The 19,980-nt window shown below is 42.4% G+C and overlaps 1 protein-coding gene across 16 annotated transcripts in view; it reads right to left on the bottom strand.

Annotated features, from left to right (window-relative positions):
- The window catches only part of Ccdc30 (coiled-coil domain containing 30), a 120,855-nt gene that overhangs the window by 11,762 nt on the left and 89,113 nt on the right, over positions 1–19,980 (bottom strand). For all 16 annotated transcript variants that reach the window (XM_005410602.2, XM_013507761.1, XM_005410601.2 and 13 more), the window contains 3 exons: positions 12,096–12,208; positions 8,288–8,429; positions 4,189–4,325 (listed from right to left, as the gene is read on the bottom strand). In XM_005410602.2, the coding sequence (XP_005410659.1) occupies positions 4,189–4,325; positions 8,288–8,429; positions 12,096–12,208 (392 nt within the window). The remainder of the gene's footprint in view (positions 1–4,188; positions 4,326–8,287; positions 8,430–12,095; positions 12,209–19,980) is intronic.

Genomic DNA, 19,980 nt, shown 5'->3' with positions numbered 1-19,980 from the left:
CTGCAGATGCACAGTGACTACTGGTGACCCCAGAGGCCTCCACAGATAAGTGCACCAGTGGAATGGAGCATTGGACATAGCGGGCTGTAGTAGCTGGTGAGTTAACTGGGTTTAGATATCTACCAGGAGAAGGGGATTGGCCAGTAGCCATCTTGGAGAGGCCAACTGAGCTCAGAACTCAGAATGGCTGCGGCCCAGCTCCATCTAGTGGCTCTCAGTGACAGGGTCAGGGAGCCAAGGTAAAGTCAGCGGCAGGCACATGGACTGCTGTAGGCTGAGCAAATGTGGTTCCAGTTTCACAGCCAGAAACCAGCCTGAACTTCAGTGGAAATGAAGGTGCAGGCTTGCTGGGACTATCTATTACCCAGCCATAAAGCTACAGCTAGCTTTCTGGGATTAATCAACTCAGATTTAGACTCTGTCCACATTGTCTACCAGTGACAGCACAGACATGCCTTGAAATGGACATTTAAAATTTTTTTCTCTCTCTCTCTCTTTTTTTTTTTTTTGATTGTTCTTGTTTTCATATGAGTGTGAACACAGTTTCTAGGGTTTTTTGTTGTTGTTCTGTTTTGTCCTTGTTTTTATTTCTTTCCTCTCTTTTTCCATTCTGTCTTCTTCACCAGTTTCCCAAAGTTTGCATGATCTTCCTTTGTCCTCCAGCCTTGCTTCTAATTGCTTCCTATTTTATGTTTCTATTTTCCCCCTTAACCCCTTTTTAAATTTTCTCCCTTGAGGGTAAAACTGCCATATTGAGGCCCTATTTCTTGCATGCAATTTTCTGGTTTGTTTTAGATGCTGTTATGCCACAAATCTAGTTCATACAGTTAAAGGTGGCAAATTAATAGTCACCTCAGTTTTATAATTTTCTGGTCTGTGTTTGATGCTGTTGCGTTTGCTGATTTAGCTAAGGTGACACTTTAGCTAAGGTGACATAATTGTTCTAGTCAGTTGTTTTTCTTAGTGTACCAAGACTGAGATTGCCTAAGGGTCATAAAAAATACTATAGGCCAGTGCCAAAGAATCAGAGGCTGGGCCAACTAGGCCTCAACTTTTCATTCTCAATAAACTGAAGAGGTATGATCTTGCAAACACACTCAAAACTCAAAAGGCAGCTACACCCAGAAGTCACCTCTGAGAAATTGTCACTTCCTAATGGTTCTAAATCCTAGCCATAAAGCTACTCACCATAAGCAATTTACAAGCATCAACCCAGGAATTAAACCAAAAAAAGAAAATAGAAAATGAGACAACACTTCAACAGGATGCAATCCCAGATGTCCAGCTTACCAAAGGCAAACCCAGGGGGCAATGAGTGGGACAATCTGAAAATCTGAAAATCTGAAAATCACCTGCTTGGAAGTGGTAACAGCGGAAGTAACAAAGCAGATGAATGGGGCTCTAGAAAAAAAAATCAAATCAGAAATAATTTCTCAGATAACTACAGAGATGGTGACCATACTGAATGACATGCCTAGTGACTCTAGAGCAGATATAGATTAAAAAAACTAGAGAAGCTTAGGAAAATGATGGAAATCATAAACACCGGACATAGGAAAGAAATGGAATCCATGAAACATTCAAGCAAATATCTAGGAGATTAAAAATTCCATTGAAAGTAATGTTGCAGAATGAGCCAATGTGAGGACAGAATTTCAGGAGACTGGATTGCAGTTAGCAATCATGAAAAGAGAGATTTCTTTCTTTTTTATGAAAAGAAAGATTTCTTAAAAATAGTAAGGTACCATGAGCAAACAATCAAACAGTTGCTAGATGATGCAAAGAAGAATAACATAAGATTGATTGGAGCCAATGAAAAAGTAGGAGATAGCACAAACGATAGAAAAAAACCTTTTCACAGAAGTCATTGCAAAAAACTTACCAAGCAGGGAAAAAGAATTTGGCACACAGAAAAGTGAGGCATATAGAACTCTAATTAGCTGTGATAAAACTACACCAAAGCATATGTTAGTCAGGATTCCAGAAATTCAACACAAGAACAAAACAATAAAAGCTGTTAGAGAAAATAAACAAATCACCTATAAAAGAAAGTCTATCAGAATCACAGCAGACTTCTCAACACAAACTTTCAAGTCAAGGAGAGCCTGGAGTGAAGTATTTCAAGCCCTAAAAGAAAACAACCCAGACTGATGTACCCTGCAAAAGTATGTTTCAAAATTGATGGAGAAGATAATTCTATGACAAAGAACACCTGAGGAAATTTATGAACACCAAACCAGCGCTCCAAAATGTTCTGAAGGATATTCTAGAAAGAGATATTAAAAAAATAAAACAAATAAAAGAAATAGAAACAGTAGTAGTAGCAGCAGCTACTCACCAACTTCTTACCCTGAGTTTAGGCCCTATAATCCACCCACATAGGAAGCACCAAAAACTTCTCATGAATTAGTTTATTAATGCTCACAAATACCTCATGAAATTTGTGTTATTTTGAAGCTCATTTTATGGTTGAGGAAACTGAGGCTCAGAGAAGAGAAGGTAATATACTTCAGAACATAAAAACAATGTTGTAGAACTGGGATGAGAAGCCAGATCTTTTAAGACTTCTAAGCCTGATCTCTTAATCACTATGTCAGGCTCATTTATCCAGGGCTACAGTTCATTTGAAAGACAAAATAATAAAATTGTTTTGATTGCAGATTTATATTTGAGCTCTGGGTTTGCCACTTTCTAGCCATGTGATCCTTAGCAAATTATCAATGTGAGTCACAATTTCTTCATCTATAAACTGTCAGAAGCTATGATATAGTTTGAGAAGTGCATGATTTATAAGGTTTGTAGAAAAGGGGAAATATGAACATAAAAGATAATCAGAAGCTTCCAGATATGCTCAGAGCAGTGTGTTTCCAAAGTAGCTGACTATATGATGCTGTTGTCCAGGACCAGGGCACTGAGATCGATACAAGCTTAGCCACTGACAGGTGGGTTAGTTGTCTAACATCTCATCCATGAGGCTAACAATATAGTATCAAGGTTAAAGGAGATAGGTGGGTATTTAGTATATCTAGTATATAGTAAGTGCTTAAATAATGTTAGGTTTATTATTTTTTTCTTTTTCCAATTTTCTTTTTTTGGTACCAGAAATCGAACTCAGGGCCTTGCACTTGCCAGGCAGGTGCTGTGCCACTGAGCTACATCTCCAGCCCAACAATGTTAATTATTGTAGTTATTTTTGGTGACCTTATATATCAAGATCAACCCATTCTCTTTGTTCTGATTCTTGCTCTAAGAACTTTACTTTTCTTTTTTGAGACAGAGTCTTGCTATGGAGTTCAGGCTGTCTTTGAACTGACTATGTAGCCCTGGCTGGCCTCAAACTCATGGCAGTCCTCTTACCACAACCTCCTGAGTGGTGGGATTACAGGCATGCACCACAACACCAAGCTAAGAGAACTTTTGATTGTGATTAAATTCTCTTGTGGAGTGATGCCGACGATGCTGATGCTCTAATTCCTAGCTGCTTTGCATACTGCTCATGACAGATATGTTGGTATCTTGTAGCTTTCATGATTTTAAGTCACACCTTTGAACCTAAGGCTCTCTTGGGCTACCTTGATTCCATAGGTATCAAATGATAAAAAGTAGCATCAACACACATGGAGTGGCCAGAATGCACATAGCCAGGTCCTCAGGGAGACCACATTGATATGAGAGAGCCTATCCGAATGACAGGCCTGTCTCCTCTATGACAGTCTATTTCTACTTGTTTTTTGTGCAGTACTAGGAATTGAACCCAGGGCCTTCACACTGAGAAGATCCCAAGTTCTTTTATAAACTTAAAAAATCATTTTGAGCTAGGCTCTCACTAAGTCTGTAAGTGGCCCATGCTGGGTTGGAACATGGGATCCTCCTGCTTCAGCCTCCCAGAAGGCTTAGATTACAGGTATGCACCATCAAACCCAGCTGACAGTCTCTTTAATTTCACAATTTCTGCTATTTGCATGATCTGCTGAAAACAGCAGACAGCACAGCAAGAGTTAAAGGCTAGGCCAGTGATGGCAAATGTTTTGAAGCTTTTACTGATACAAACAGCCTGCTGCAGCATGTGTGCCATAGGTTCGCCACCACTGGCTGTGCCACACACTCAGAGTTGCTGGAATCATCTGGTGGTTGAGGGAGAAACATCCTTTTGAGAGTCCAGTGGCTCCCAGGCAGGGCTGCACCTACTTGCTCTGGATTGAAGAGATTATACTTTTGTTGCTGATGATCAATTCTTCTTGATTGAGGACTTGTTCTAGAAGCTTCCTTTTCTCTAGGAGTAGGATATCATTTTGGGCCAAGATCTGGTCCTGGAATTCCTTCTCCTAGAGATCACCATGGCAAAGGAAAGAATTAGAAATGGAAGAGTTTCAGCCTGTTTCAAACTCTAACAAAATGTTATTTACTTTCCATTTCCTGTTCTCCAATCTGTCTCCAGCTGCCTGGTGACATCGTCATGCACTCCTACCTAGGTATTCCTGAATACATTTTGGTTACTTCATGTAATATATTTTATTTGGATTTTCAGTCGTTGTTTTGCATAAACATTTAAAAATATCTGAATATTCAACTTCCAATAAGATTCCAGTGCTCTTACCTGTATTCTAATCCCACAGGTAGCAAACCGACAACAAATACAAGTGAATTCCTGAAAGCTCTATATTGAAAATTTCTCCAAGCAATACATTTCTATCTGTTTTGCAACCACATTCTTGGTAGGGCACAAGGCGGGAGATGGGGTTTAGCCCCCTCACCAGGCACACCTGCTGAGGAGGAGCCCTGCTGGCTCAGGAAGCTACACCTGTGAGCCAGCTGTGGAGCATCCTCCTGCAGTGGTAGCGCTCAGGTGGCTTCTAGCTCTACACTGTGTTCCATTTTCTGTCCGTGATTTTTCCCCAAAGCAATAGGTTGTGAAGTTTCAGGTAAGGTGATAAAGGAGTACACTTTGTGAAAAAAACACTAACATTCCCATACTGAAAGGGTCTGTAGATATTGACAAGTATCACTCTTGGTGATAGTTTAGGGCCCCAGAGTATACAACTGCTGATTTCACCTCACTAACGACCTGAAAATGCTAAGTGCCTTCTTCCACTTTCCATTTCTGTTTCCAGCCCCTGCCAAAAGTGGGGGTGAGTAGGGTGTGTGCAGGGAATTATAACAATTTTGGCAGATGGGTGGATAACAGCTTTAAAAGGGGCCTCTTTCTTCTCTCTCTCTTTCTTTCTTTCTTTCTTTCTTTCTTTCTTTCTTTCTTTCTTTTTTCTTTCTTTTCTTTTCTTTCTTTCTTTCTTTCTTTCTTTCTCTCTTTCTCTCTTTCTCTCTTTCTCTCTTTCTCTCTTTCTCTCTTTCTCCCTCCCTTCCTTCCTTCCTTTCTTCCTTTTTTCTTTTTTTTTTGATCTTGGTACTGGGCCTTACACATGTCGGCAAAGCCTTTTCCACTGACCTAGTTTCCCAACCCCTTTTTGTTTTTTATTTTGAGACAGGGTCTTGGTAAATTGCCCAGATTAGGCTCAAACTTGCAATCCTCCTGCCTCGGCCTCCTGAGTAGCTGAGATTACAGATATGTATTACAGATATGTACCAGGCAAAAAGAGCAATTTTATATGTTTCTTTTAAATATACTATTAATATAGATCATTCAGAAAAGACTGTCCATTGACTACTAAAAAGGTGTCCATTTACTATTAACAAAGTGAGATTATGTTCTGAAACAAAGCATCCTACATTTTAAAACCTCTTGAGGGCCCTAAAATATCTAGTGATAGTCTCACCTGCTATTAGTAGAAGATATTTAATTACTAATGTACTGGTAAGGGTTGAGAATAGAAGCTGCCATTTCACAGACAATATGTTATGTTCATATAACTAGATTAGAAAGGATATTAGATGGGGAAGACATCCTGCCCTTTGGAAACACCATATTTTGAACACACCCCCAAATCAGGACTTGATGTAGAAATAAGATAAAATATTGGGAAAATCTAGCTTGGATGGTCACAATGGTTAGAGGACTTGATTGGCTTGCTGTATAAAGAGAAGACTGTTAGAATGAAGCCAAAAGAAGAGGCATTAGTTTTTGGAGAATCAGAAAGCAAGGGTAGCTTTTCTATGTACAAGGCTCTGGCCTATGGGTCCTAAAATAAGTACTCTCAGAGCATTCGGGTTTGTGGCACTGCAGCATTAAAAGCTGTCACATCCATCTTCTCTAGGCTAAGTACTTCTATTTTGGTCCATACTTTGTCTTGTGAACTGTGTATCCATCTGTCAACACGCTTCTAAAAGATTATACACAAAAGCAGAAAATGATACCTATGAAAAATTTACATGTGCCACTTCAAGAATTTTATGTTTTAGGGGCCGGGGATTTAGCTCAGTGGCACAGTGCCTGCCTGGCAAGCGTGAGGTCGTGAGTTCGATTGCCGGTACCAGAAAAAAACAAAAACAAAAAAAACAAAGAAAGTTTATGTTTTAAATCTCACAAAAGCTCTGTGTGTGTATGTGTGTAAGCCAGGCACCTCGGCACACGCCTGTAACCCCAGCACTCAGAAGGCGGAGGGAGGAGAGTTGTGACTTGAAGGTTAGACTGGGCTGTATATCAAGTTTAGGACCAGTCTGGACTATGTCTGTTTTAAGAAAATCAAAACCAAACTAAAACCAAAAACCCAAGCCAACCCAACCCAAAAAGCCCCCTAAGCCTTATATGTAAGGTGGAGATATTTTCCTCTATTTTACCGATGAGGAAAATGATATACAGAGACTTGTCCAAAGTCATGAAACTATATGTCAGGGCTTGAATTTGAATCCAAGTCCAAAGCTAAAACCCTCAGAACCATTCAGTGGCAATGAGTGAAAGATCCAGTTCCTTTCTTAGCTTCTGCATATTGGTGATACCCAGGGTATTTCCTCGACACATGTGATTCTGTTAGTACAGTGGCTTCCCAGGGCCACCATAGCAAATTACCACAAATTGAGTGGCTTAAAACGACAGAAATTAATTTTCTCCTGGCCCTAGAAGTTTTATAAAAACACGTCATATTGGATTTAGAATTCACTCTGATCCAGGATGACCTCATTTTAACTAATTATACCTGCAAAGAACCTATTTCTAAGTAAGGTCACACTCTGAGCTTCTGAGTAGATGAGTTTGGGGGACAATATTCACTCTTCACAGTCAGGAGGAGAGGAAGCACGCCTGCCATCACAGGTCTATAAACCTAGAAGTTTATACTTGGACAGCAGGCAGCACAAGGAAGAGTTGAGAATGCAGAAGTGGGCTGATTAGATTTCTAGTGGGCCCATGAACCAGGACGGCCATTTTCCTCTGCAGTGGGCTGGGCAGTCCAAGAAGGGAAAACATGACTGGGGTGGTCCATTGCTCTCCATTTCTAATTCATGTAGTTTAATGACCTCAAGACCATTCTGTATTTGATTCTATTCATCTGTCCCATTTCCTTCTTACCATATACTAATAAGCCACTAAAAGAAGCATAAAGAAATCAGAGATATTTAGAAAAAAAAGTTTAAAGGCACTATTCAAGAACTGATATGGAAAAAAATTTTAAAAAGAAGAAAAAAGAATTGGTAAAGAAACAGGGGTTTCCTGTTTCTACTGCCACTTAAAATTGACACTAAAGTTTGAGGCATCATGAAGGCTACATAAAGCAGGAATGAGTTACTAAGGATGGTTTGAAAGATTCTGTTAAGGAGTGTTTAAGAAAAGATACCTGACTGGGTGTGGTGGTGCACATCTGTAATCCCAGCATTCTGGGAGGGTGAGGCAGGAGGACTGCAAATTCCAGCCCATTTGGGCAACTTAATGACTTAGGGAGACACCACCTCAAAAAATGTGTTGGAGATGTAGCCCAGTGCTGAGGCCCTGGGTTCAGTCTCCAGTACTGGAAAAAATAATTCACTTGAAGGCAAGACAGAAACTAGCAGTGCAGAATATTTTTAGTGCCCAATTTGGTTTTACTTTATTTTTTTTTATTTTTTATTTTTTTCCGGTACCAGGAATCGAACTCACGACCTTGAGCTTGCCAGGCAGGTGCTGTGCCACTGAGCTAAACCCCAGCCCCTAGTGCCCAATTTGATTTAGTAATACTTGAGTCTTTTTTCACTGGTTAGCAGGGCTTAAAGAATTACTCACTTTGAAAGGTGGTACCTTCCCCCGCAAAAAAAAAGAAATGAAAACAAGGACTGTGAAGAGACCACAAGGTATTAGAAAATGGGTGGGCTTTCTCAGAGTGGCTGACCACCAATACCATCAGTACACTTTTTTATTTCTCACCGATTTAATTCTTTGTTGCAGTATTCCAGTCTCATCTTCCAGTTGTTTAATTCTCTTATTCCGTATTTCTACTTCATGAACTAAACGATCCTTGACCTTTTGAAGCTTAGCTTTGTGGTGGTGATGTTTTTCATTGCAGTTTCTATAAAAGTAAATTGGAGTACAGGCATATCTGAACATAATTAAAATTTATTTTGCTTCCTCAGTGTATACCTTCTTGGGTTCTCTCCTTGCTTATGTCAAGGTCCTGGTGGTAGATGTGGATACTTATCTTGCCTCACATCCTGGCCCTCTGTGGGGGAGTAAACCAGGGATAGCACTCTACAGAACAAGTGCAATCACCCCTGGCCTCTGGTCTCTGGCTTGTCTTGATCAGAGCTGATCATAATGGTGTAGTTCTTGCATCTGAGTTTAACTTAGGAAACTCCTTGACTTCTGACCGCTGACATCTAGTTCTGAATCCTGCTTCACTGACTAGGTCATTAATTTAAAATTTCCCAGTTCTTAGCTATACTCTTGAACAGTGATATAACTGGTTCAGTCTTGCCTAATTTCCAGATAACTGGGCCTGTTCTTGGTTTAGAGTATTTATTATTTTTTATCTCTTTAAAATTAGTACATGTGTGTCATTCATATTGATCACATTCATGGTAGGGAATTTGTACCTGTACATAACATACCTTGATTCTTCTTTTTTTCCTATTCCCATCCCCTCCCTTGAACCCCCCTCATTGGTTTGGATTTTTAAAATGTCAATTCTATATAGGTCTCTGCTTCTCATTCCTGCTCTGATTCTGACATAAAGCGAAGTGCTTACCCCTAAGCAAATGAAAGGATGCTCAACATCATTAGCCATTAAGGAAACGAAGCCCACATCACAATGAAATAGTACTATGCACTCACTATGTTGATTCAGAATAAAAAAGATGATAATAACAAATGCTGACAAAGACATGGACAAAGTGGAAACTCATCCACTGCAGGCAGGAATGTAAAGTGGGACAACCACTTTTGAAAACAGCCTGAAACTTCCTCAAATGGTTACTCACAGAGTCCCAGGATGACCCAGTAATTCTGCTCCTAGGCGTATACTCAAGAGAAATGAAAATGTTTGTTGCTATGAAAACCTATACACAAATGTTCACAGCAGCATTATTTACAATAGCTAAAAGACTGAAGCAACCCAAATTTCCATCCACTGATGAATGGTAACCATGCAGTGGGCCATCATTCAGTCATAAAAAGGAATGAAGTACGGATACATGCTGCAACATGGATGAGCCTGGAGAGCGTTATGCTAAGTGACAGAAGCCAGACACGAAAGACCACACATATTATGATTTGATTTATATAAGATGTCCATGAAAGGCAAACAGGGAAGAAGAAAGATTAGTGATTGCCTAGGGCTGGAGGAGAGAGGGAAGTCAGGTATAAGATACAGAGATCTTGAGTTCAATGTGCAATATTGAAGAAAAAAAGGAAAGTAAATTTGAAGATTACGGCCATAAAGTACAAGATAAAATGTGGAAAGAACACTGCATAGGTTATCAGTGGACTGAGCCCTAGTCTTAGGTTTCTAGAAGCATGATCAGAACCATATGCACTCTCTTTATCTGGGTTTTTGTATTTCTCAGTGATATACTCATTGTTACGGTTTAAGTCTAAAATGACCCGTGAAGTCTCATGTGTGGGGCTTTCAGAGGCGGCTGGATCATGAGGGCCCTAGCCTCAGCAATGTATCCATCCACTGATGAATTCGTAGCTCAGTGGGCCTAGTGGGAGGTGGGGTCCAGTTAGGGGGCTGCCTTTGGAGGGTACATCTCTCAGTCTGGCCCCCTTCCTGCCCTTTCAGCTTCTAGTCACTGTGAGGTATGCAGTTTTCCTCTGCCGTGCTGTCTGCCATGATGTTTTTGAAGCACTGGAGCCAGCTTACCATGGACTGAAACTTGTGAAATCATGAGTCTACATAAATGTTTTTTCCTTTAAAGTATATATGTCAGGCATTTTGTCCCAGTGATGGAAAGCTGACTAATACAATCATTAAAGTACGACGGTGATGACCAGTGACTCTTGCTCTAGTTTGAATTTTTTTTTTCTGGTACCAGGAATCAAACTCACAACCGCACGCTTGCCAGGCAGGCACTGTGCCACTGAGCTATATCCCTAGCCCCATAACTCTTTGCTCTAAAGCAGTAAGTGATGGTTTTAAAGTCATCACTACCAGCAACATAGTAAAAGAATAACAGCATAAGAAAATAAGAAACTTCAACCTATGGAAGGAACAGAGGGCTACGGAGAGGTGGGTCATGGAGAAAGCCCAATTTACATAAATAAATAAATAAATGAAATAAAAACACTCACTGTGTGTCAGACACTGAGTAAGTCTGCACTGTATATATTCAGTCATTTAATTCTTGCAACAAATTTATGACATCAATACCGCTATTTTGCCCATTTTAAAGCTGTGTGACCACTCAGGCACAGTGGCCAAAACCTGTTGTGATCCTGGCACTCTGGGGGTCCAAGGCAGGAGGACTGAAATTTCAAACCCAGCCTGGGCAACTTCGTGATTTAGGAAGACTTTGACTCAAAATTAAAATAAGGCTGGGGCTGTAGCTGAGTATGAAGGCCCTGCATTCTATCCCCAGCAGTGAAAAAAAACAAAACAGAGCACAACAAAACCCCTCAGGCACTGAGGTTTTATAATTTACCCAAGATTATACAGCTAGTTTCTAACAGAACCAGGATTTGTAACCAGGCAGTGCGGCTCCGAAGTCCATTCTCTGAACTACTGTGCTCACATACTTCAGGGGAGGAGACTGAAAGGAATCTGGTAGATGGATGGGCAGGAAATAGAAACAGCAAGAAGTGGAGCAAGTTGTGTGCGTGTATGTGGGCTGGGGCCAGGCCTTGTCCATGCTAGGCAAGCAGTCTAGTACTAAGCTACATCCCTGGCATCCCCTCTCCCCATTTTTTAAAGAGATGGGGTTCTTACTACGTTGCCTAGGCTGGCCTTAAAGTCAAGCAATCCTGCCTGCCTCGGCCTCCCAAGAACTGTAGCTGGGATTACAGGTGTATGCTGTTAGGCTGGCTAGGGACATAGTTTACTTGAGTGCCACCTGTCTGCCAGGGACTATAACAGAGTCCACACGCCCTTGAACAGCTTACAGCCTGGCGAGGAAGACAGCTAGCAAACCACATTCTTTGTTTTGTTTTATTTTGTTTTTGAGACAGGGTCTCACTATGCAGCTCAGGCTGGTCGTGAACTCACTTTGTAGCCCAGGCTGGCCTCAAACTCCCAGCAAGCCTCCCGCCTCCGCCTCCCAAGTGCTGGGATTACAGGCGTGCGCCACCAAGCGCAGCTGAACCCCGCTCTTTGAACATGACGACAAGCTCTGAAGTAAGCACAGAGAGGCGTGGACAAAGGGCTACAGGGATACAAAGAATGAGCACCTCTCCAGCACAGACTGGGTTGTCAAGAAAGGAGGGGACACCAAGCCTAAACATTCCGAGTTGAAATGAAGAGTTTAGATGGGAAAAGGTGATTTAAACTGAGCAGTGTGTGAGGGGAGAAGAAGAATGAGGGGACTCAAGATACCAACAGAGCTCAACAAGTGGTAATTGCCTCTCCTTTCCAGTCCTGGAAAGGCCCTGGGCCCCTATCTCCAGGAAAAACTCTGTGCGTGGAAGCTCCGGAAACAGGAAGACCTCACTGGCCCGGAGAAGGTGGCTGTAAGGAGCCTCCCAAGGCCGTCAGGGACTCGGGGACAGCCGCCCTCCAGTCTCGGCCGCACATCTGGACATTTACCTCACGTGCTTGTCGAGCTGCTCCAGGTATCGCCCGTGCTCTTTCCATAGAGCCTCCTTTTCTTGCAGCAACTCAGACAGCTTCTCTGACAATGCCTGGTTGCTTCTGGTATGCTGGGGGAAATCGTAAAGAAAAAAAGAGAGAATGGCCTGTTGGGTAAAGATACGCTATGGAAGGAATGTAAACTGGCAAAGGCTTCCTGCTGAAAACTGTTTACAGCTCCTGAGATGGAGCAGCTTCATGTAATTCCTGCACTTGCAGAGTTCCTAAAAGCCAGCAGCTGCTTTCTTTGACTTTTGCTCCCCTAGTCTTGCCAATAATTTTGTAAACATCTAATTCCCCCGTGTCAAAAATCTTCCAGTTCCTGACCTATAACTCCCGCCCCAAGGTAGGTTATAGAAATGCTGATCTTACCCTGCATTTAGCTGGTCATAAGGAAATTCTTTGACCTACCTAGCCTGATAAGGCTCGTAAGACTCTCGTCATACCGGAGGGTTCAGCCCTGTGCCGCGGGGAAAGAATGCCTCACAGAGAAGCCAGGACCTTGCTGGGGCAGAAGCTCCTGCCCTCAGGACCTGTCCAGACCTTGCCCCAGGCGTCTCTTCACCCGGCTACTTGTGCAGGCTCTTTGAATAGCCTTTTTAGTACACAGTAAACAGAAGAGTAGTGTTTCCCTGAGTTCGAGGAGCTACTGCAGCAAAGGAGTCTCACCCAGCCAATTTAGCAAGACTTCTCAAAATAAAAAATATTTCTGGGAATGTAGCTCCGTGCAAAGGTGAAAGAATGAGAGGTTTCATTTCATGGGTTTCTCCTCCTGGAAGCTGAGAGGAGGGTTATGGGAACCCTGGCTGGTATGTCAGAAGTTCCACAGACCTGGACTTGCTCCTGGGTCTATATGGGGACCCTCTGGGGATGAAGCCTCAACTGTGGTGACTAGGGCAGTCTCCACAGACTGTCAGGAGACATCTAGCTGGTGCTCCCTGCTGCAGCACTGCTTGCTCGCCTGCCAGCGGGGAGAAACTCAATAGCTTTTTTTCTTTTTGCGGTACTGGTTATTGAATCCAGAGCCCTCACAATGAACTACATACTCAGCTCTTTTTTCATGTCTTATTTTATGACAGGGTCTCACTACATTGCTAAAAGTTCAAGCAGACTGTCCAGAGTCTGCTTGAATTTTGGATCCTCCTGCCTCAGCCTGTCAGCTTTCTGGGATCACAAGCATGCACCTCTGCACCCGCTTCCCACACCTATTGAGATCACGGAAGACTGGTGTGGAATGAGGTTAGAGGGAAACAAAAGTTTGTTTTGCACAACACAAGTATGTGAAATAAAAGCTATTCTCTTGACCTAACCTTGACTGATAAAGTACTTGGTTTTAGAAATAGCTACAGCGTTTATAGAAACTCCAGGTTGAAAATCTGACCTTGTTGAATCCCTCCCCTCCCTTCCCCGCCTTCCTCTCTCCTCTCCCCCTCTCCTTTCCCCCTCTCTGTTCTCCTCCCCTTCTCTCCCCTCCCCTCCTGTCTTCTCACAGTCTTTCACCTTCGTACTGAGCTATATTCCCAGCCATTCTTTTATTTTGAGCAGTCTTGCTAAACTGCCTGAGTGGGACTCAAAATTGTGATCCTCCTGCCTTCAGCCTACCCAGTGTTAGGATTACAGGTGTGCACCCTTGACATGCTTAGATTTGAAGGTTCAGGTTGAATATCCTGTATCCAAAATGCTACAGTCTAGAATTATTTGGGATTCAATTTTTTTTTGATTTTGGAATATTTGCATTTACATGATGAGATCTCTTGGGGATGAAGCCTAAACAAAAAATGTACTTATGTTTCATAAACATCTTATTCACACAGCCTGAAAATAATTTTATATAATGTTTTTAGTGCACCTGTACTTTGTGAACTATCGTGTAAGGTCAGATCTGGAATTTTCCACCTGCAATGCCATGTCATCACTCAGAATTTTCATAGATAGACAGACAGACAGATAGATATTGGGGTCTCAGTATGCCATGCAGGCTGGTTTCAAGCTCTTGGGCTCCAGTGAACCTCCTACCTTAGCCCCTGAGTACCTGGGACTATAGGCATGCTCTCATGCCTAGCTCAAAAAGTTCCAGATTTGGGAGCATTTCAGATTTCAGAGTTTTTAGATTAGGGATGCTCAATTTGCAGTATGATCTTGTCATTACCACTAGAAACCCAGGGCAAAAAAGTTATTAAATTATAAATCTGCAAAACCACATGACTCATACAAAGAATGTTATAATGGAATTGAGAACTACAAGGATTTTGGGGTGAGTTAGCCACCTCTGACCGTATTAATGAGCTTACAAGGAGAAAATGTCCAACCAGGGGGTTTAATTACTGGAACAAAGCACAGTTAAAGAAGCAGAGAGCTTCTATGAGTGTCTTAAAGTAATCGCTCTTGTAGCCAGAAAAGCAGTGTAACCACATCCCAAATTTCATTTAATGGGTTGCAGACTTACAGCACAAATTGATTTCATGGCCTTGCCAGAACTCTTATGTGAAAACCATGATTTCGGGAATGTATGGAAACCTAAGAATTTTGGATGAAAACATCTAAAAGGACCTGACAATTCAATGAGCTTCTGCCAGCACAAGCTGTCCTTCCTCTCCTAAGGAAATTAACCACCTTGTTCTGAGGACTCTGTATTACTTTCACATGGGGCGGCTGCTCTTCAAGAAGATGCCTATTGCTTTTAAGACCCACCTCCGCCAGTCCTGCATAACTAGAGTTGGGTCCCAGCATACCTTGTGGGGTGCTGAATACAGGGACTGACCTAGGGACTGCCATATTGAAAGCTGGTAAGATTCTGCCAATTTAAGTTTGTCAGGAGGTACACTAGTGAGGAAGGACCATAACACTGAACAGGCCAAATTTATAGACATGAATGCACTTACCGAGGGTCAGGATTTAATGTGTTAATTTGAAACACCTAGAGATGACTTCAGTGGTTTGCTGATTGAAACTTGGACCCAACAGCAACCTATATTAAATAACAGTAAGATGCCATATTTTGCCAGATATGGTGGCACACACATGTAATCCTAGCACTGGGGAGGTTAAGGCAGGAAGACCATGAGTGTGAGGGCAGCCTGGGGTACACAGCAAGTTCAAAGCCAGCCTGGACAACACATAGTAAGAACCTCTCTCAAAACAAAACAAACAAAAACAAATCATGAAAGATGCCATGGTTTTTGTTGTTATTGTTTTGGTGGTACTGGGGATTGAATCTTGGGCCTTCACACAGGGCTGCATCCCCAAACCATTTTCAATTTTTATTTTGGGACGGGGGTCTCCTTAAGTCCCTAAATTGTTCAGGCTAGGTTCAAGATTGTGATCCTCCTACCTCAGCCTCCCTGAAGATACCGTACTTCTGGCTGAGTACGTTGCATAGTAGTTGAGCATGTTAATCATGCACAAGGCCCTGGGGTGTAATCCCCAGCAGTCCCGCCCCCGAAAAGATGGTTAAGGGAGCGGAGGTAAATTAAAGGCTTTGGAACACAGAAAACTTAGAGTGGGCTTATCACAAGTGACCTGCTCATCCATCTCAAAACTATGGAGGTCCAGAGTATACTCCTTGTACCAGGGCTCCCCCAAGCATTGGCAAGGGAGCACCAGATTCCTTGAAACACTCTAGAATGCTGACCTGCTGAGGAGGATGGCAGGAGGTGCCAAGGCTGAAGCGGCTTCCTGCTTTTAATTGGGCTGATTGTCCTACAGGGCCAGAGGTCAAGTGGCAGTCCTTAAATCCCAGACACAAGGAGGGCATTGTACTGCTCAAAGGCAACAGAGCCAGGGACATAATCAAATGATTTCACTCAGCAATCTAGCGGTGGTTAAAAGAGATGGATTTAAAGCTTACTTGAATTGTATTTTTAACTAAGTAAATCCCCTTGGTTCTGGTGAACAGCCCCATTTAAATGACACAGGTGGAGAGTGAAGGCCTCTTCAGGCTCAGTCCCTAGATCTGAGTCAGTTTATAGACCTGGAGCCCTTGACTGACGGGAGTGTCAAGTCTTCTTCAGGAAAAAACACTGTGATACTGCTACAAGCATGTGATTTTCTCTTAAACTTTCTCTAAAGAGATCCACGCTCTTTTACAGGATGACTGGACACTGGAGAAGGTGAAAGATACAGACTTTTGAGGGATAAGCGTGCAGTGGCTCTGGCTCAAGGTTAGCACCTTTGGACTCCAAACATTAAGCTTCATAATTCAGAGGGGGCTTAGGAAAATGAAGTTTAAAGTCAGAGTGTGCTTCAGTGGCTTAGCGTATATTTTACAGTGAGTCTGTGAGTCTCTCTGATGATGAAGTTCTTAAATGCATAGTCAGAACAGATGATCTGGAAGGGCAGGTTATCCAGAATTGCTTTCTGACCTGAAGACTGAACACCATTCATGGGAGAAGGATCAAGTGCTTGGCGCTGCCTCTTTAGATTCTGAATCAACATATACTACATTTGCTAGTTCATGCAACTTTCTCTCTCTCTCTCTCTCTGTTTGGAACAGGGTCTTGCTATGTAGTTCAGGCTGGTCTTGAATTCACTATGTATCCCAGGCTGGCCTCAAACTCATAGCGATCTTACTGCCTCATCCTCCCAAGTACTCGGATTACAAATGTGTGCCACCATGCCTAGCTTTATGCAAGTTTTTTTTTTTTTTTTTTTTTAACTTTTTGAGACAGGGTTTCATTGTGTAGTTCAGGCTGGCCTTAAACTCACTTTGTAGCACAGGCTGGCCTCAAACTCACAGTGAATCTTTCTGCCTCAGCCTCCAGGGTGCTGGGATTACAGGCCATAAAAGTTTTTAGTGGTGCCCAAAGCAAGATATCTTGGCTGGTGTATCAGTCAGTATTTACTAAAGAAATAAATATAATAGAAGATACACAAATATCTAAGAATTTACAGATTGGCTTATGATGGCTGTCCAGAGTCAGGTATGGAAGAGCACAAAAGGTCAATCTGTGCACTGGGGATCCCAAGCATCCAGTCAAAGGCCTGGAGCTCTGTGTAGTGTCCGTGCGAGTTGGTATTAGGAGGCTGAAGGGTCTGCGCTGGAAGCTAGGAGACAACATCCAAGGTGAAAGTGAAGACTAGAGCTCCTCTGAAGGAAAGCAAGTCTTCCTTCTTCATTACCCCCCTCCTTTTTATCTTCATTTCCCTTTCATAGCAGTCTGGTGATAAACCTGCCTATGGTGGGTCTTCTACACCAGAACTATGCTGAGTCAATTTAGTTGGGTGTTATTTACTCAAACTGACACACTCAATCAACCATCACAGTTGGCTCTATGTCTTGGCAGTTGTGAGTAAAGCTGGCATGAACATCCACATGCAGGTTTGTGGTAGACGTGTTTTCAATTCTTTTGTTAACAGCAAGGAGCACAATTATTGGATCATATAGTAAGAATATGTTTAGTTGTAAGAAACCACCAATCTGGTTTCTTACAACTCAATTCTGAAATGTCTATATTATTTTGCACCACCATCAGCAATGAGAGTTCCCACTGCACCACATCTCTGCTGGCATTTGGTGACATCCTTGTTCTGGGTTGTGTGTAGTGGTATCACATTATTGTTTTAATGTGCAATTCCTGAGGACATATGTGGAAGTGCCCCTCTAGCCCTAGGTTACTGAGAATTTTTACCATGAAAGGATGCTAGAACCTGTAAAATTCTTTTATGTAGTTGCTATGGTTTGAATGATGGTTTCCTCAAAAATTCATGTTGCTATCCCAGTGTAACAGTATTAAGAGGTGTAGCCTCAGCGAAGCGATTGAATCTGGAGGGATTAGAACCTTATAAGAGGCCTTGAAATTGAAGGGCAGGCCTGTGTGCCTTTCCACTCCATGTACCACACGAGGACACAGTTCCTTCCCAGGAGACAGTGATAAGTCACCATTTCAGAAGCAGGGAGCAACCCTCACCAGATGCCAGTCCTGCTGGGGCCTTTACTGTGGACCCCGGAACTCTAGAACTGTATCAAGTAAATATCTGTTCTTTATAAATTGCCCAGGCTCAGGTATTTTTTTAAAAAACAAACAGACTAAGATAGCATCTATTGATAGAATCATGTTACTTTTCTTCTTTGGCCTGTGGATGTGATAGATTACATAACTAATTTCCAACTGTTGAGCCAGCTTTGTATATCTGGGATAAATCCTACTTGATCATGGTGAATACTTGTTTTATATACACTTTGGATTCAATTTGCTAATATTTTGTTGAGGATTTTGTTTGTTTAGTTTTTATTTGTTTTTGGAGATGGGGTCTTGCTATATAGTCTGGGCCATCCTTGAAAGCCCAAGATGGCCTTGAATTTGTGATCCTCCTGCCTCAGCCTCCCCAGTGCTGGGATTACAAGCATATGTCATCATGCCCAATTTATTGAGGATTTTTGTATCTATATGCACACGAGATACTAATCTGCAGTATTCTTGTAAAGTCTGGTTTTGGTATTAAGGTAATTCTGGCCTCACAGACTAAGTTAGGAATTATAGCCTCTGCTTTTATCTTATGAAAGGGGATAAAGAACTGGCATAATTTATTTCTTAAGTGTTTGGTAGAGCCAGGTATGGTGGTGCATGCCCGTAATCCTGGCATACTGGAAGGCTGAGGCAGGAGGATTACAAGTTTGTGCCAAGCCTGGGCAATTTAGCGACTTCGTGAGACTTTGTCTCAAAAAATAAGAAAAGGGTTGGGGAAGTAGCTCAGTGCAAAGGTTCTGGGCTCAATCACCAGTACCCCAAAAAGAAAGGAAGGAAAGAAGGAAGGAAGGAAGGAAGGAAGGAAGGAAGGGAGGCAAGGAAGGAGGGAGGAAGGGAGGAAGGAAGAGAGAAAGAAGAGACAGAGAAAAAAGCAAGCAAGTTAGTTTAGTAGAATTTACCCATAAAACCGTCTGGTTCTGATGCTTTCTGTTTTAAGGTTATTAATTAAGGGTTCAATTGCTTTACTAGCTATAGTTTTATTAGATGTCTGTTTCTTCATATGTGAATTTGGCAGACTGTGCCTTCCCAGTCCATGTGTCACCTGAGGACCAAGGAACTGGTCCATGCCAGCCAGGTTATCATATTTGTGGGCACATAGCTGTTTATGGGATCTACAGTGATGTCCCCCCTTTAGGAGGGTGCTGGTAAGGTGTGTGGGGGGATGGGTAGCATTCTGTAGTCCTGTGATTAGGTTACAGTCTTTCCTTGAGCTTGTTCTTCTGTACTGTGAGTTTCACACAGATTTCTCCCTCTGCTCCCTCCCCACCCCCTTACGTGAGGCAGAGTTAGCAGGAGTTAGATGTTTCCCTTCTCCTAGGTCAGTGAGGCTCCAACAAACCCCCATCAGGTTAGGCTGTGGTCAAATAGTTTCCTATGAGGGCAGACCTTGCTGAGAAGTTCAGAACGAGCAGGATGTGGCACATGCCTGTAACTCGGCACTCTTGGAAGCTGAGGACGGGAGGATCACACGTTTGAGCCCAGCATGGGCAACTTAGCAGTTCAGCAAGACCGTCTTAAAATGAAAAAAGGACTGGGGACATAGCTCAGTGTGAAGGCCCTGGGTTTAGTCTACAGATATCCACTGGTAACAACCTGGTGAGCTCCAGGAGGTAAAACTCACAAAAGTGTGAGTACCCCATAATGACTGAGTCCCCTAGAGGTTTTAGCTCTCAGACTTATCCACGCCAAGCCTCGAATAATTCATCAATGAACACTCCAGGTTGCCCTATTCAGGGGCCATTTCTCGTGGGGCTTTCACTCTGGTAAGCTGTGATTCTCTGGATTTGCCTGTGGTATCTCCAATTTTAGGGGCAGCAGTTGCGCTGGGACCTCATTTCTCTCAAGGATGAAGAATAATTGATTTTTTTCATTTTGTT

The sequence above is a fragment of the Chinchilla lanigera genome, unplaced genomic scaffold (genome assembly GCF_000276665.1).
Source record: "Chinchilla lanigera isolate Chin_1 unplaced genomic scaffold, ChiLan1.0 scaffold00136, whole genome shotgun sequence".
NCBI lineage: Eukaryota > Metazoa > Chordata > Mammalia > Rodentia > Chinchillidae > Chinchilla > Chinchilla lanigera.
The sequence above is the reverse complement of the archived record's forward strand: the minus strand, read 5'-3'. Positions and strand labels throughout refer to the sequence as shown.